Genomic DNA, 18,123 nt, shown 5'->3' with positions numbered 1-18,123 from the left:
CTTGGTCCAGTAGCTAGTTATAGGCTGGTGTGGACTTCGCTGAATTAAGCAGCTTGGAAGGCAGAAGGTGCAGGAAGCCAAGCGCCAGCGGTGATTGTATATGCCCTCTCCCACACAGCTGAAGACCGTCTCTATCCTCTGCCGGGGAGGCTGAACTGAGGTAAGCTCTAAAGAAAAACAAAAAGAGAGAAACAGTCAGAGACAGACTGGCAGAATTAGTGTAGAACCTCCTCCGGTCTCCATGCTCGGCATGCTGTCCCTATGTTCGTTCCTTCTTCTGTGGGGGTTAGGGGAACTGGGCAGCCTAATGGGTTGAGCAACGCTGTTACGCTTCTTTTGTGTGCCGCATGGTAGGCTACGGCGGCATTTTCACGTGCTTTTTCCTGCATATTTAGCTGCCCTCTACAGGATCATCAGTGCACGTAAATGCGTCTGGCTGTGCATCCAAATTGTGTGCTCAGTTTGTTTTGGGCATGCGGCCTATGCGAGCATCCTCCTACATATCGATTGTCCGCCCAGGTTTTGGTGTGGTGATGGTGTGCTTAGTTTTTTTGGTATACAGACTTGGGACACTTAAATTTTGTGTGCCTAAAATTTTCAGCAGGAGCTTGGCTGGTTGCACATTTTCAGTCACCTATTAAGCGTTATGATGGCCTAATGGCACCAGTGGCTAAGAAACCTAAGCGGCTTTCCTTCTGTGCTGTCTGTCATGTTCGGGAATCTCAGCCTTGAGTGCCTTCTAACTTGTGCCAGTGCTGCTTAGAGGCTTAAGGAGAATTATCTTCATCTGATTTTACTAAGCCTGGGTTTTCCCAGCCTGATGATGTCCTGGTTAAGGATATGTCAGGAGGGACGCCTGACCTTAGAACTCTCTTGCCTGGTTCCTTAGCAGGGAACGGCAGCTCAGTTGGCATCACATAAGTGCCTCCTGGTTTTGGCATGGATCCTTCTCCCTTTTCTTGGGTAGAATTTTTTTTCAAGGATTGCAAGCCTTTCTTCAGGCACAGTCCTCAGCCCCATCCAATCCTGTCAGGTCAGATCCTCAGGCGGTGGCCTCTCCCTCTTTCAGGTCTACGTTTAAGTGCCAAAGTACACCTCAAGCTGCAGGTGTTTCAGACAGGAATCCGGATGGCAATTAGGATGAGGCAGATCCTGACTCTCTGGAGGATGGGAAAATCCCTCCGGGACTAGAACCATATAAGACTATTTTACAGTTCTTTCATAGAAATGAACTGCCGGCCCTGATTTCCCAGATATTGAAGATGCTGGGATTTCCGGGGGCAGATTCCATGTCTGAGCTGAAGAAGAATGCCATCTTGGTTTCTTTGCATAAAGACGCTTGTTTTTTTCCTGTTATGGAACCCATTCAAGAATTGATTGATCTTGAGTGGGATGCCCCGGAGGTAAATTTCAAAGGGGATCAGACATTGAAAAGCCTGTACCCTCTGGATCTAGTGGTGAGAAAGCATCTGCATTTTCCAAAAGTGGATGCGCTTGTCTGTACTCATGGAGGGAGGAGCAACCTTGAAGGATGTGCATGATAGGAAGATTGAGGCCATCCTTAAGCAAGCATTTGAAGCAGTGGCAATGACCTTACAGATAGCTTCTTGTTGTTCCCTGGTGGCTCACTCTTGTTTGCTTCTCTCTCAGGAGGTTGATGACTCTGGGGTGAATTCCAGGGCAGTTATGGAACCCACCATTGCCTTTTTAGCGGAAGCGAGCTGAGATTTGGTCCGCACCTCAGCCAGAGGAGTGGCTTCAGTAATAGTGGCCAGACGTCAGTTATGGCTGAGAAATTGGTCAGCATATGCAGCCTCTAAAGCTAATCTTACAAAATTGCCTTTTAAAGTCGCACTCTTGTTTGGGAGTAAGTTGGAGAAGCTGGCCAATAAATGGGGCAAATCTCCAGTTCCTTGGATGCTGGAAGACAAGAAGCAGTTGCAGCACCCCTTTGGTATGAGGGGTCATCTCAGGGGTTCCAAGCGGTTTCACCCCTACAGAGGGATGCGATTTCAGAGGACTCAACCTTTTGGCAGGTCTCAGTCCTTTCATCCCAAACACCCAAGCAAGGATCGTGCTTGGGTAGTGGAACCTCCCAAGCCTCCCAGTGAATGTTTGCCAACCCACCCCCAGGAACAGGAGATAGGGTTGCCTATCTCTCTTTTATCAGAGATGGGTCAAGATCACATCAGATCAATGGGTTCTGGAGGTGATACGAGAAGGATATGCACTAGAGTTTCGCAGTATTCCTCAGGACATGTTTATGGTTATCTCCCTGCCACTCCTCACAGAAGAAGAAGCAAGCAGTGGAGTGTACGTTGTCAAGGCACCTCAGTCCTGAGGATTGTTGTTCCATTACCCACGTCTCAAGAAAATACGGGTCGATATTCCATTTATTTCATTGTGCCCAAGAAGGGAGGGCTCCTTTCGTCCCATCCTGGATCTCAAAGGAGTCAACATTCATTTGCAGGTAACTCATTTCTGCATGGAAACTTTGTGTTCAATGATAATTGCTGTGCTGTTGGGAGAATTTCTGATCTCCTTGGATCTGTCCGAGGCATACCTCCATATCCTTATCCGATTGGAGCACCAACGTTTTCTGCATTTCATGGTGTTGGGGTGCCATTATCAGTTTTGGGTGCTGCCTTTTGGTTTGGCCACTGCTCCCAGGACTTTTTTCAAGGTTATGGTGGTGGTGGCGGCAGAGTTGAGGAAGGATGGGATCCTAATACACCTGTATTTGGACGACTGGCTGATTTGGGCCAAATCTCTGGAAGAAAGACACCTGGCGACCCGCAAGGTGATCTCCCTGTTGCAGGAGCTCGGTTAGATGGTGAACCTAGCCAAGAGCAGTCTTCAGCCATCTTGGAGTATGTGGGTGTTTTGTTTGACACGAAAAGGGCAAAGTTTTCCTGCCAGAAGCCCATATTCAGAAGTTGTCACAGGTGCATCCCTTGGTGAACACTATACGCCTGACAGTGTGGTCCTATCTACAGGTACTCTGTTTGATGGCGGCGACCCTGGAAGTGGTACAGTAGGCAAAGGCTCATATGTGTCCTCTTCAGCGCTCCCTGTTGTCTCGTTGGAACTCGCAGTCTCAAGAATATTCAATTCGGCTTCACCTGCCAATGTTGTCTCCCGTTGACATTTGCTGAGCTGAGACATGGTCCTCCTTACACACCTTTTCCAGGTCTTGTCGTCTGGATGTGCAGTCTTGGGAGAACGCAGCCTTTGGACTTGCAGTGTTGACTGGGCTGCGGGCAGCTTCCCACCCTATTTGGGAGTAGCTTGGGTACATCCCACTGGTCCTGAGTCCATCTGTCTACATGCTAGGAAAGGAGAATTTACTACTTACCTGATAATTTTGTTTGCTTAGTGTAGACTGATGGACTCAGCTTCCCAGCCTTGGCTGCCAAATGATTATGTTATAGTCCTGTGTGGCTACGTGTTCCAAGGATTACTGATAAGTGTTCATCCAGTCCCTAGATTAGTGTTCATACATTATTTGCCTGAGTTCAGTGTTTCCTATTGGTTGAGTACAGAAATGGTTATCTGTCCACAGTTGGCTTTTGAAAAGAATACTGGCAAGCTGATGTCACTATAGGAGTATATATATTGTGATGTTAGTTTGCTCCAACTCCATCTGGTGGTAAAGGTGCATAACCCACTGGTACTGAGTCCATCTGTCTATACTAAGGAAAACAAAATTATCAGGTAAGTAGTAATGTCTCCTTTTTTTAAATGTTCCTTTTACAATTTATAGCAGCTTGTAATATTTTTTATTGGATAAACCTAGCACTTATCGAAACAAGTGAACATTAAATGTTTTTAATATATTAGGAAGCTGTACCTGAGATTTCAAGACCATGGAGGTCCTTTTGGTCTCAAAAGATCATGTACATTATCTTTGGATAATAATTGTTTGTCTAATAAAAGGTATCACAGCGTGTATAGAATCCAGCTATCTCCAGAACCAATATGGCGACAAGAACTTTTCGCTTCCAACATTTTAAATAGCAGAGTGTGGGACCCTAGCAGTGATCCCCCCCAGGCCTGAAGACATAAACACAGCATGACTCTTAGCCTTTCGTAAAACACTATATCTTTATTAACAGCTTAGACATGGACACATCAGTAGACCGCCTTCACCTTCAGACAGTATACTGTCTTTATTCACAGTTCAGTACTGCTTCCCTCAGTGCTCACACAGCTTCATTACAGCTCAGTGTTTGGACAGCATTATTCTGCAGGAGCTGCCTTCCTCCTGGAGACTTTGGCATGGTCTGACTATCCTCACCTGGGTACCAACTCTTATTCTTCCCCTGCTGGGCCTCGCCCACAGAGCTCTTTCTCACAAGGGGAATTAAAGGGGACCAAGCACCTAGCCTGGTCCTACACTGGTTTAAAGGGGAACATAGGGGCACTGCCTAACACAGTGATTTATATGCTCAAATTTACAGCTTCCTTCCCCTGTAAGTAACCTGATAGACAATAGGAACCAAGGACAGAGCAGATTTGAAAGGTTAGGTCAGGGGTGCACAAATGGGGGCATGAATGATGGTGGGGGTGGGGGCGGAGGAGCACTGGCTACTGCCAGCTGATTGGCACTAGGAGAAAAACAAAGTTGCTGCAGGGTGGGTAGCTGGAAATGACTCAATGTCAAGCCATAGCCCCAGCCCATGCTTTTCACAGCACACCACCGAGAAGGGAGAGACAACCAGCAAGTCCAATGAGGCCAAACCAGCCAACTAACTACCTCAGCTAGCCCAACCAGGCAAGCTCAGCCAGCCTGACCGGTGAAAGAGTGAGCAAGTGCCATCCAGCCAGCTAGGATTTAGATTTAGTTTCTTGCCTTTCCAAACTCTGTATCATACTAAAATGGCTAGACTCAATCCTCTGGATATTATTGTATGGCGATCTAAAATGTTTGAATATACACTTGGAAGAGATGTCAATATTGTTCATAGATATGAAACATTTGTGCTGCTTTTTAAGATTTGAAGCTTTTTTTTTCTGACTACTGTCTGCAAATTCTTGAAATACTCTTAACTTTGTTTAAAGTATAAAATCCTCCCTAGCAACATGAACGTGAAAACCAATTACAATTAATATATGTTTTGCTGTTACAGGATGTATGATTATTTCAATATATCAGATCTGGAGATCATGTATTAATGTATAATTTTAGTAGATTATTTCAGGTTAGGCAAAACAGGTGTATAATAAGAAATTGAAAAGTGCGTACTCACAGTGTGAGACAATGGCACATCTCCTCCTCCTCCATTGGCAGACTTGGGCAAGGCTACCTGATGCAGCAGCAGGGCATGGTGTATATAAGGTGTGTGTTAGGATTGAGTGATATATATGGTGTGTGTATGGCGGGGAGAGAGCTTTGTGTGTGGAGGGGTTATGTAGGATGGGAATAAGAGGGTAGTGTATGAGTGTGTGTGTGTAGGGGAGGTATAGGAGAGTATGTGTATATAGGGGCATATGGGGGTGGGGTGGGTTTTGCCGTGTGTGTGTAGGGAAGGTGTAGAAGAATGTGGGAGTGGGTGTGTGCAATGTGTGGGTGTGGAGTTATATGAGCAATGTAGAAGAGGCTGTATGTGTGTGTGTACATGGGTGGGGGTTGTACATTTATTTTATTGTATTTTTATTTATTTTTTAGATTTTTATATTCTGCTTTTCGGCACTTCAAAGCAGATTACATTCAGGTACTGTAGGTATTTCCCAATCACCAGAGGGTTTACAATCGAATTTTGTACCTGAAGCAACAGAGGGTAAACTGATGTGCCCAAGGTCACAGGGAGTGACAGTGGGATTTGAATCCTGGTCTCCCTGGTTCATAGGCCACTACTCTAACCACTAGGCACGGTGTGTATGTGTTCTATCCACTTCTCCCCTCCCCCCCCCCCCCCCCCTCGCTCTTCCTTGCTGCCTTTCCAACTCAGACTGCTCACACACAGGCCGATACAGTAAAGTGCGGCCGCGGTTACCCTGCTTCTAACCCGCTTTCTACACACAATTTGGCCGCATTAGTCCTACCTGCGATTCACTATCCTTTTTAACCCATCCTTACTGCCTCTTTAAATCTATGGGTAACCCTTTCCGCCCGCGGCATGTATATGGGATGTAAACAATCGGATTAGCTATTCCCTCCCATACAGTAATGTGCGCCCCGATTATCGCTTTTTAAACCTGCAGTTTTGCCGCGCGTTTAACCTGCTAATTACCGCCTACCCCTACCCCTGCGTTAGTGTGGAGTGTCAGGCAAGCTGAGACGAAATTTCACGGGCCATGGAGCAGCCCCAGCCAGCCCTGCTTCACTGCCTGACCCCCTAACTCCCCGGGACAAGACCGAAGTGAATCGGGCAAACTTTCTGCCAGCCCCCGCTCACCTGCCCTGGCCGCGTCCATCTCCCACGCTGACAGCTCTGGAGCAGCCCCAGTCCTCTCTCCCCTCCTCCTGGGGACAGCCGGCAGCGAGAGCGGGCGCTCCCCATGGCTCCCTATTCTCTAAAAGGTAATGTGCACCTCGGACGTAGCACGCCGTGACCTCGGACATCCAGCCAGGTGCTCAGGTCACGGCGTGCGGCGTCCGAGGTCAGGTACCAGTGCACCCAGGATACTGTATAGGCGCTGTATAGCGCCTATACAGTAAAATGGATTGCGCTTCATGGACGCGTGTTGAACGCGGCTTGCATTTGCATGCCATTTAAATACAGTATCGAGCGGTATGTGATCCAGACTGTGCGTGCAGCAAACACGGGTGCGCCCGGCCCTAACACACCTCTTTTTACCGCACCTTACTGTATCGCCCGTTAATCTACTACTGGATCCATCGGGTGGCAGGCCTTGGGCTCACTGAAGCTGCGCCTGAATCACTTCAGGTGGCAGGGCCTGGGCTTCTCTCCACTCTTGCAGTTTAATTGCGTTATCACCTGATTTTCTTTGGGTGGTGGGGCCTGTGGTCCCTTATCACTCCTGCAGCTCCCTGAAGCAGCCATCACTGAGATTTCTTCAGATGACAATTATGTGTTCAGTATGGAGGAGAATAACAATGCATTGGATTCCCAACAAATGATGACAAAGTTGGTTTATTACATTTGCAAACACTTTTGACTCTAAAATACTTATTTAAAGTTCTACTTTGAAAGTAGATGTAGGTTACTTAAATTTGAAAACATTCCTTTTGAGATATCGGTTAACTTTTTATTGTCATGAACGTTTTATTTAGAGTTTGGATTTATTCCAAAATTGGACATATGTTTGCATGTTTTACTGTTTTATTCATGTCACCTTGTTTTTGCATTAAATTTGTCTTTAATATTTTTTCTGTAGTTCTTGGCAGACATGGAAAATAATGTGCTCTTTCGGGATGATATTGAATGTCAAAAGCTCATTATGGAGGCAATGAAATACCATTTATTGCCAGAGAGAAGGCCCATGTTACAAAGTCCTCGCACAAAACCTAGAAAGTCTACAGTTGGTGTTTTGTTTGCTGTGGGAGGAATGGATGCAACTAAAGGTATTATCTTGAGAATTAATTTGGGTTTTGCAATGTGTTTTTGAAAGTCTGTGCTTTAGCACTAGTTAATATTTTGCATACACTGTCATAATACCAAGATGTTTGTTATCTTTTTACTACAGCTTTCTTATTTCTTTGTGACAAGGGTTTGCTGCCAAATCCTTCTTCATTGTGAGTCCCGACTTTTTGCCAACATAAGACTCTATAAATAGAGGATGCTGCATTGTCCACTTTTTGGTGTTCTCATGATTCAGTTTGAGGTTGTGTTTTATTTCTTTGTATGGTGTGTGGATTCTCTATTTTGTGGTGGACTTGATAAAGCAATATAAGGATTATTTGAGAATTGTTAGGTATGGTTTTTCTTTTCCGATTTCCTCTAATTTTTTGTGTACATGTGTTATTTCATATCAAGAAATATTTTGAAGTTATATAAAATTGAAAAATATAATAGAAAAAAAAGTTATTGCATTCTGTTAGTTTTGGGGAGGTGATGATTTCCTTGCCATTTAGAACAAAAGAACATAAGAAGTTGCCATACTGGGTTAGACTGAGGGTCCATCAAGCCCAGCATCCTGTTTCCAATAGTGGCCAATCCAGGCTACAAGTACTTGGCAAGAATCCAAACAGGAAATAGATTGTGACCTTGGGCAAGTCACTTTACCCTCCATTGCCTCAGGTACAAAACTTAGATTGTAGAAATATCTACAGTACCTGAATGTAAACAGATGTGATATCTCAGATCGAATGTCGGTATATAAAAATAATAAATAAATAAATAAAATAAAATCCCATACTACTAATGCCAGTGATAAACAGTGGCTATTCCCTAAATAATATTGACTAATAGAGGTTTATGGACTTTTCCAGGAACTTGTCCAGACCTTTTTTAAACCCAGCTAAGCTAACTGCCTTAACAACATCCTCTGGCAACGGATTCCAGAGCATTAACTGTGTGTTGAGTGAAAAATAATTTTCTCCATTTTGTTTTAAATGTGTTACTTGCTAATTTCATAGAGTGCCTCTTGTCTTTCTTTTATCTGAAAGCGTAAACAACTGATTAATATTTACCCATTCTAGTTCTCTCATGATTTTGTAGACCTCCATTATATCCCCCTCAGCTGTCTCTTCTCCAAGCTGAACAGCCCTAACCTCTTTAGCCTTTCTTCATAGAGGAGCCGTTCCTTTCCCTTTACATTTTGGTCGCCCTTCTCTATACCTTCGCCAGTGCATCTATATCTTTTTTGAGGTGCGTCGACCAGAATTGAACACAGTACTCAAGATGCATTTTGACATTCTCCGTTTTATTCACCATTCCCTTTTTAATAATTCCTAATATTCTGTTTGCTTTTTTGACTGCTGTAGCGCACTTAGCTGATGATTTTAATGAATTGTCCACTATGATGCCTGGATCGTTTTCCTGGGTAATGACTCTTAACATGAAACTTAACATTGTATAACTACAGCATAGATTATTTCTCCCTATATGCATCACTTTACACTTGTCCACATTAAATTTCATCTGCTATTTAGACTCCTAATCTTCTAGTCTCGCAAGGTCCTCCTGCAATTTATCACTCTCTGCTTGTGATTTAACTACTATGAATAATTTTATGTCATCTGCAAATCTGATCACCTTGCTTGTTGTTCCCCTTTCCAGATCATTTATAAATGTATTAAAAAAGCACCGGTCCAAGTACAGATTCCTGAGGCACTCCACTGTTTACGTCTCTCCACTAGTAAATTGATCACTTAATTCTACTATCTGTTTTATGTCTTTTAACCAGTTTGCAATCCACAAAAGTACATTGCTTCCTATTCCATGACTTTTTCATTTTCTTAGGAGCCTCTCATGGGGGAATTTGTCAAATACCTTCTGAAAATCCAAATACACTACATCTACTGGCTTACCTTTATCCACATGTTTATTAACACCTTCAAAAAATGTAACAGATTTGTGAGGCAGGACTTCCTTTGGGTATATCCATGCTGGCTGTGTCCCATTAAACCATGTTTATCTATTTGTTCTGTGATTTTTGTTCTTTAGAATAGTTTCCACAATTTATCCCAGCACTGAAGTCAGGCTTACCAATCTATAGTTTCCCAGATCACTGCTGGAGCCTTTTTTAAATGTTGGGATTACAATGGCCACCTTTCAGTCTTCAGGTTCAATGGACAATTTTACTGATAGGTTACATATTACTAGTAATAGATCTGAAATTTTATTTTTTAGTTCTTTCAGAACTCTGGGATGTATTCCATCTGGTCTGGGCAATTCGCTACTCTTCAGTTTGTCAGTCTGGCCTACTATATCTTCCAGGTTCACTCAGTTCTTCTATATCATCATCCTTGAAATTCATCTCTGGAATGGGTATCTCCCCAACATCTTCATTTGTAAACACTAAAGCAAAGAATTCATTTAGTCTTTCTGCAATGGCCTTATCTTCCTAAGTGCCCTTTTAATCCTTCAGTTATCTAACAGTCCAACTGACTCCCATGCAGACTTCCTGTTAAGGGTATATTTTAAAAAGTTTATTATGAGTTTTTCCTCTACGGCCAGCTTCTTTTCAATTTCTCTCTTAGTCTGCCTTATCAGGGTTTGACATTTAACTTGCCAATGTTTATGCTTTTTCCTATTTTCTTCAGATGGATCCTTCTTCCAGTTTTTGAAGGAAGGTTTTTTGACTAAAATAGCCTTTCACTTTGCCTTTTAACCAGTCATTTGGCCTTCCTTCCACCTTTCTTAATGCATGGAATACTTCTGGATTTTGCTTCTAAGATGGTATTTTTAAACAGCGTCCATGACTGTTGTACTCTGTTAACCTTTGTAGCTGCCCCATTTCAGTTTTTTCTATCTTCCCCATTTTATCAAAGTCTCTCTTTTGAAAATTTAGTGCTAGAGCTGTAGATTTACTTATTGTCCCCCTTACTAGTCATTAATTCATATTTGATTATGTTATGATCACTATTGCCTAGTGGCCCCTACCACCACCATTACCTTTCTCACCAAATCCTGTGTTCCTCTATATATCAGATCTAAAATAACTCCCTCTCTTGTTAGTTCCTGAATCAATTGCTCCATGATGTAGACATTTATTCCATTCAGGAACTTTACCACTCTTGTATGTCCTGATTGTACATTTACCCAGTCAATATTGGGGTAAATCTATTATTACTGCATTGCCAAATTGATTAGATTTCCTTATTTCTCTTACCATTTCATCATCCGTCTTATCATTTTGGCCAAGTGGGCGGTAGTATAATCCTATCACTATACTCTTCCCTGACACATATGGGATGACTTATCTTTGGTTCTCTTCTGTTGGTGGTATTTAATTTAATTTAATTTAATTTCACAGATTTATATTCTGCTTTCCAAAATTAAAGATGTCTTCAAAGTGAATTACAACATAACTCACCCTAAGTTTTTACCCAAGGTAGTTTCGGAGTTTCATATTAATCAATCCATCATACTACCTACCTTTTTTCCCAGGCCCCATTCCAATCCAGGGGAACAGGCTCTGCATACCCTTGACTGTAAACGAGCTCTAGCTTTCTATCTAGACCGTACACTTGCCCACAGAAAGAGCACTCAATTATTCGTCTCTTTCCATCCCAACAAATTAGGGCAACCTGTGGGTAAGCAGACTCTCTCTTCCTGGTTGGCGGACTGCATATCTTTTTGCTACCAGCAAGCAGGCATTCCCTTTCAAGACCATGTTAAAGCACACTCTGTGAGGGCCATGGTGACTTCAGTAGCACACCTAAGATCGGTGCCACTTCCTGACATTTGCAGGGCTGCCACCTGGAGCTCTCTCCATACCTTCTCAGCCCACTATTGCTTGGACAAAGCTGGAAGACAAGATTCCATCTTCGGCCAGTCTGTCCTGCGTAACTTATTTCCAACGTGACGTACCTACACCCTTCCGCCTGCCCGGTGGGGTTCAGGATGCCCTCTACAAAATTTCAACATTTGGTGCATGTTTGGGCATCCTCAGCTCGTTACTCACCCATATGTGAGGACTACCATCTTGCTTGTCCTGTGAGAAAGCAAATGTTGCTTACCTGTAACAGGTGTTCTCACAGGACAGCAGTCCTCACGAAATCTGCCCGCCGCCCCGCGGTGTTGGGTTCGTAACGTTTTGTTGTTTTATTTTTTCGGCACTGCCTGTAGCTATCAAATAAGACTGAAGGAGGACCCCTGCTGGCTGCAGGGTTGGTGCCATGCTGGGCATGCCCAGTAGGGGCCAGTCTAAGTTCTAGAAACTTTAATAGAAGTTTTCCGTGATTGGGCTCCATCTTGTGATGTCACCCATATGTGAGGACTAACATCCTGCTGTCCTGTGAGAACTCCTGTTACATGTAAGCAACATTTGCTTTACCACGGATTTCCAGTTTACTGGCATGGAAATGGCCCAAGAGTTTAAAAAAAAAAAAGTGCTTTTTTTATTTAGCACATTTGTTTTTTTACTCATGGGGTATATGCATACTATTAACTTATTCCATCCCGAAGGGCTCTAGGTTTCTACTGTGCGCATTAACAAAACCCTGCACTAAAATATAACAGACTTTAGCATGCATTTTATTATAGTACTTTAAAAATTAGTTGTATAAAGTTAATCTGGCTATCTTTAAGATAGTTGGGTATATTGAGTGGTGCCACCACACCACTGAATATCCAGACAAAGTTAGGCAGATAAGTTTATCTGGCTAACTTTGCAGGCTGACCAGTTGTTGAATATGGCTGTTATAAAAATTTCCCCACAATGGGAAAAATCCTTTTGTACATCAGGCCATTTGTACAACACGTTATTGATTTTACTCTAAATATTTATCATCAGAAATCATTGACTTATAATATTCAGAGAGAAATTTGTGAACTGCAGTTTTAATATAAATTCATGAAGAATATAACTTTTTTTAGTTAAAGCTATAGTTTTGTACAGTAATTACTTTTCTTTATAGTCTTGTGTCGACAGAAATTGTGTGTGAATATAATTGATGAATATTTCATTTAAGGAGCTACAAGCATAGAAAAATATGATCTTCGAACCAACATGTGGACTCCAGTAGCCAACATGAATGGGAGAAGGTTGCAGTTTGGTGTTGCTGTTTTAGACGATAAACTATATGTTGTTGGGGGTAGAGATGGACTGAAGACATTAAATACTGTGGAATGCTACAACCCCAAATCAAAAACCTGGAGCGTAATGCCACCAATGTCAACGCATAGGCATGGCCTTGGTAAGTAGGGCTTTACTGACTAGTATTTGCTAGAAAAACAGACAAACTCCAGAAAAGGAAATATATTTACAGTGCCTATAGTACTTCAAATATTTTTCTCCTAATAAAAAATGACTCGAACCACCTGTTATCATGTGTTCTTTCAATTTGAAAGTATGCTAAAAGATTTTGGCTCTGTGCATATTAGTGTTTTATATCCATGAACGCTAATAGACTTTCTAATTTGTGGCGTTATTTTGTTTACTGATGGTAACCATCTACATATATTTTTATGAGTGTGTTGCTATATACAGTTGTGCTCATAGGTTTACACACCTCTGGCAGAATTTATAAGATGTGCAGCATTTTAAGAAAAAATGAGTGATAAGACAAAACATGTCTGTTATTTTTAATGTGTTTCAAATTAAATATTATGTATCACAGAATAGCACAATCATTAGGGCAAATAATAAAATGGTCCTGTTCAAAAGTTAGCATACCCTTAGTTCTTAATATCGTGTAGTGCCCCCTTTTGCATCAATGACAGCTTGCAGTCTTTTGTGATAGTTATGAATGAGGCCCTTCATTTTCTCATGTGATAAAGTTGCCCATTCCTCTTGCCAAAAAGCCTCCAGATCCCATTGAATTCTTTGGTTGTCTAGCATGAATTGCATGTTTGAGTTCTCCCTAAAATGGCTCAGTGATATTGAGGTCAGGACTCTGTGATGGTCACTCCAGAACCTTCACTTTCTTCCGCTGCAGGCACTGAGGGGTCTACGTGGCCTTATATTTTGGATCATTGTCATGTTAGAAAATCAAAGTGCGCCCCATACACATCTTCCTGGCTGATGAATGCAAATTCTCCTCCAATATTTTCTGATAAGACGTTGTATTCGTCCTGCCATCAGTTTTGACTAAATTCCCTGTGCTTCTGCAGCTCCCCCCGCCCCCCCAAGAAAAAACAGCAGAGATCCTCCTCCATGCTTCACGGTAGGGATGGTGTGCTTCTCTTCATAGACCTTGTTGACGCCTCTCCAAACATAGAGTTTATGGTTGTGACCATAAAGCTCAATTTTGGTCTCATCACGCCAAATGATTTTGTTCCAGAAGTTTTGAGGCTTCTGTAGGTGCAATTTGGCATATTGTAAGTGGGCTGTTTGTGGCATTTGTGCAGCAATGGCTTTTTTTCTGGCATCTGCACCATGCAGTCCATTTTTGTTCAAATATTTCTTTATTGTGCATGCTGAAACACCCGCACCACTTTATTTCGGAGAAGCCTGTATTTCAGTAGAAGTTGCTTATTGGCTTTTCTTTGCATCCCGACAAATTTTCCTGGCAGTTGTATCTGAAATCTTTCTTGATCTACCTGGTATTAACAGAACCCACAATTTTCTACTTCTGGATCAGAGTTTGAATAGTACTGATTGGCATTTTCAAATCTTTGGATATCTTTTTATATTCTTTCCCTGATTTATAAAGTTGAAATACTTTTGCTCGCAGATCCTTTGACAGTTCTTTTGATTTCCCCCATGCTTCAATAAACACTAAAGTCAGTGCAGCCCTGGAGTAAATGCACAACGGTTTCTCAAGAGCTAAGAAACTCATTGAATATTTATACACACACTAATTACAATCAAGCAAGGCACAGGTGTGGATACCTACCCTTCATTACCATCTGAACCTGTGTGTGTCAGCTTGAGTGTATATTATCAGCCCAAACATTTATTTATTTATTTATTTATTTAGAGCTTTTTTTATACCGACATTCATGATACCAATCATATCATATCGGTTATAACATTCAAGGATATGCAAACTTTTGAACAAGACCATTTTATTATTTCCTTTATTGCTATGGTTTAATAATTATGCTATTCTGTGTTGTATAATAGTTTAATTTGAAACACATTAAAAATAACAGATGTGTTTGGTCTGATCAGTCATGTTTTCTTAAAATGCTACACATTTTACAAATTCTGCCACGGGTGTGTAAACTTATGATCACAACTGTGCATTTGTCATTTGGTTTTAGAACATTTGATGTATTAATATAAATTTATATTTTTTTTCATTTGAAATAGTTAGAGGTAATTTTCTTAACTAAATAAATAAATAAATAAAAAGAGAGATACTAAGTTAGGACCAGCAGTATCCTCCACTTTCCACACCAGCTGCAATGGGGAAGCAAAAGCAAATTCAAAGTGGTTCCAGGTTGTCAACGAAAGGTTCCAGGTCAGCATCCTTGCATGACCGGGCTGAAGATCAGGACTGGAGATAGTATCAAAAAGCTTTTGTCTCTTTAAATGTATATATTTGAAATATTGGTTAAAAAACAAGGTTTTGCCCCCCTGCTTATTTCCTTTCAAACAGGATTTTGGCAAGAGGAGGCTATGTGAGAAAAGTTAAGACAGCTCAGAAAAGGGGAGGAGAACTTATACAAATGGTATTCTCTGTGCTTGCCTTTAGGAGTGGCTGTGTTGGAAGGCCCTATGTATGCTGTAGGAGGACATGATGGCTGGAGCTACTTAAACACAGTGGAGCGATGGGATCCCCAGGCTCGACAGTGGAACTTTGTTGCCAGTATGTCAACTCCAAGAAGCACAGTTGGTGTGGTTGTACTTAGTGGAAAGTAAGGACGCACAAAAATCATATTTATAAAGTACAGTTTATGGAAAAATGAATAAGCTTGTGACCTAGCCTTTCAATTTTAGAAATCTAGGACAGGTTAAGAATGGGATGATTTCAGCCTTTTTTAATGCTGCATATATGTTTGTTCATCATATTTGTTATTTGTTATTTGGTTAAATATTATTATTACTTTCTATGTTCCTTGTAATAATGTTCAATGGTTGATTGTTATTGTTTCAATGTTCTATGTAAAAAAAACCCCGGCCTAACCTCCCAGACCAGGGCAACCTTCTCGTTACATGTAAACCGGATTGATTTGTATTGCATACAGGAATTCCGGTATATAAAAATTAAAAATAAATAAATAAATATTAAACATGTTTGCATGAAAGTTTGCTATTGCTAAGGAATAAAAAAAAAAGACTCAGACAATGCTTTCACTGGCACAAAAAGTTCACAAGAAAAAACAAATACTTTAATACTCTTTATTGTGAAAACGAAAAATGGAATTTTTGTCCTGCTTTTTATGCTGGTGCTTTGTCTTTTTTCCCCTTAAGTGTTTTTACCTTCTGTTGTTGCTAGTGAGGGTGTTCTAATCTAGACAGTAATATCAAGAACATGTGTGTTGTAATTTTTAGTGTTTGCTGTGTTTTTTTGTATTTTTACTAGGGAACAGTCTAGAAATATCAGGAGTGCATGTCTAGACATGTGAGGAAGTTGCAGTAAATCATTAGCTAACTGTAGCCTCTGCTATCATTGACTTATCTTTCTTAGCTCTGCAATTTGTCAAAATCATTCTAAAGTTTAGAAGCATATACTTTGGAGAGAAAAAAATCAATTTTAGTAGGTTATAAATCTGAGATAGGATATCAGAGCCATTATTACAAAAGACAGTTTCTCTTTTTGTTCTGGTACATTTACACAGTCCTGGATATTTTCAGACAATTTTTCTATGCTTTGTTATAGATAAGCAGTTGTAAAACTGGATGACTGTATGATGAGCTCCCTCTAGTGGTTTGGTTGAATATAGTAGTTCTTCTATAGTGTATTAATAGTTTGGATTTATTTAAGGCCTTTCAACTAACCAGGATACCATTGTAGTTTTATATTTCCCAGCTGTACAAGATTCCACATAAGGAGATATTGCCAACCAATTTGAACTCCCACTGCTTTCATTTCTTTGTATTCAAACTATTGGCAAGGTCTCTTATGCAACCTTATTGTTCTTCTTTCCTGCTCTCTCTTTCTCCTCTTCCTTCTCATTTTCTCTTCTCTTTTTTTCTTCTCCTCAAAGGAGGGTCTGATGGCTAGAATCCCCTATGTACTCCTTTGGAACTGTCTACCCTTAACCTATGACTTTCTCATAACTTTTCTCTTGATTGGGAAAGGGATCTGGAAGATCTTGGTCTACTCGGATATGGAATTGGGAGCGCACTGGCAGTTATGTGGTTTATAATATAGTACTCAGATGGTTGGCATTGTATCACATTTCTGATACCCATTTATTGTATGAAAGAAAGGTGGGGAAAGAAGAAACAACGTTGTTATAAATATTTAATTTCACAGTAATAAAGTGAAATAATTTGTTAAAAATTGCACAGAAAAGTCAGTGGTAGAGGAAAATTGAACTTGCAACCCAAACATTCTGGTTTGTAGTAAAAAGAACATAAGAATTGCCAAACAGTGGCCAATCCAGGACACAAGCGCCTGGCAAGATCCTAGACAATAAATAGATGCCATACAAAGTGATAAGCAGTGGCTATTCCCTAAGAGGTAGATTTTAAAAGGGTTACACAAAAAACATCCACATATGCATGTATGTGGACCGTGCAAGAGCAGTACAGATTTTAAGAAGTTGGGAAGGACATGTGTATATACCTGTGCGCGCGTCCAGAATAAGGAGGCGGAAAAGGAGCAGGGCATGCGCGTTCCAGGGGCAAGAGCCTCTGTATAGGATCAGTCTGACACTCTATATATAGGTACCACTGTAGAGCGGCACTTTGAATTGGGGTAGATTTTCGGGAGATGGATTGGGGGGGATGTTACAGACACACTTAGAGGTATTCATTGAAAAATTGACATCACTAAAGAATTTTAGTCCTTATAAACAATGAAAAGGAGTTGATTTGTACAGTGCAGCTAGCAGAGACTGCAGTATACAAATCAACTCCTCTTGTTAGACTTTTCATTGCTTATAAGGACTAAAATTCTTTAGTGATGTCAGTTTTACAATGAATACCTCTAAGTGTGTCTGTACACCCAACCGCAACCCACTTTCCGGAAACCCACCCTGATTCAAAGTGCCCATCTACAGTGGTACCTATAGAGAGTGTCAGTTTGACCATATGCAGAGGCGCTTGCTCTTGTTCTCTCTCTCTGTCTCTCTCTTTCTCTCGCTCTTCTTGTGTAAATACATAAGATGTGCCAACAGCCTTTACACACATATACACAGGCCATGAGTATTTTAAATGCTATGCGCGTATTTTATAAAATAAAATGTGTGTTTGCTCACGTTGCAATGGGAGCACCCACATTTCTTTTAGAATTTACCAGTAAGGAGGTAATTTTAAAAAGAGTTACACATGTAAATGTAACATTCTATTGTATCATTTTTTTAAAAAATCATCAATGTACGTAAAGTGCATTTTCACGTGAATATCCTTTGAACAAGTCAATGGCATATATTGTAGCAATTTTGAAAAGCCCACTTATATTGGGAAAGTGCATTTAGATGTGTAAAACCCAAT

The 18,123-nt window shown here is 41.1% G+C and overlaps 1 protein-coding gene across 5 annotated transcripts in view; it reads left to right on the top strand.

Moving 5' to 3' along the window:
* Positions 1-18,123, top strand: part of KLHL5 (kelch like family member 5) — a 246,063-nt gene that overhangs the window by 204,523 nt on the left and 23,417 nt on the right. For all 5 annotated transcript variants that reach the window (XM_029589386.1, XM_029589364.1, XM_029589379.1 and 2 more), the window contains 3 exons: positions 7,342-7,528; positions 12,545-12,769; positions 15,215-15,377. In XM_029589386.1, the coding sequence (XP_029445246.1) occupies positions 7,342-7,528; positions 12,545-12,769; positions 15,215-15,377 (575 nt within the window). The remainder of the gene's footprint in view (positions 1-7,341; positions 7,529-12,544; positions 12,770-15,214; positions 15,378-18,123) is intronic.

This window comes from Rhinatrema bivittatum, chromosome 1, assembly GCF_901001135.1.
Source record: "Rhinatrema bivittatum chromosome 1, aRhiBiv1.1, whole genome shotgun sequence".
Taxonomy (NCBI): Eukaryota; Metazoa; Chordata; class Amphibia; order Gymnophiona; family Rhinatrematidae; genus Rhinatrema; species Rhinatrema bivittatum.
The sequence above is the reverse complement of the archived record's forward strand: the minus strand, read 5'-3'. Positions and strand labels throughout refer to the sequence as shown.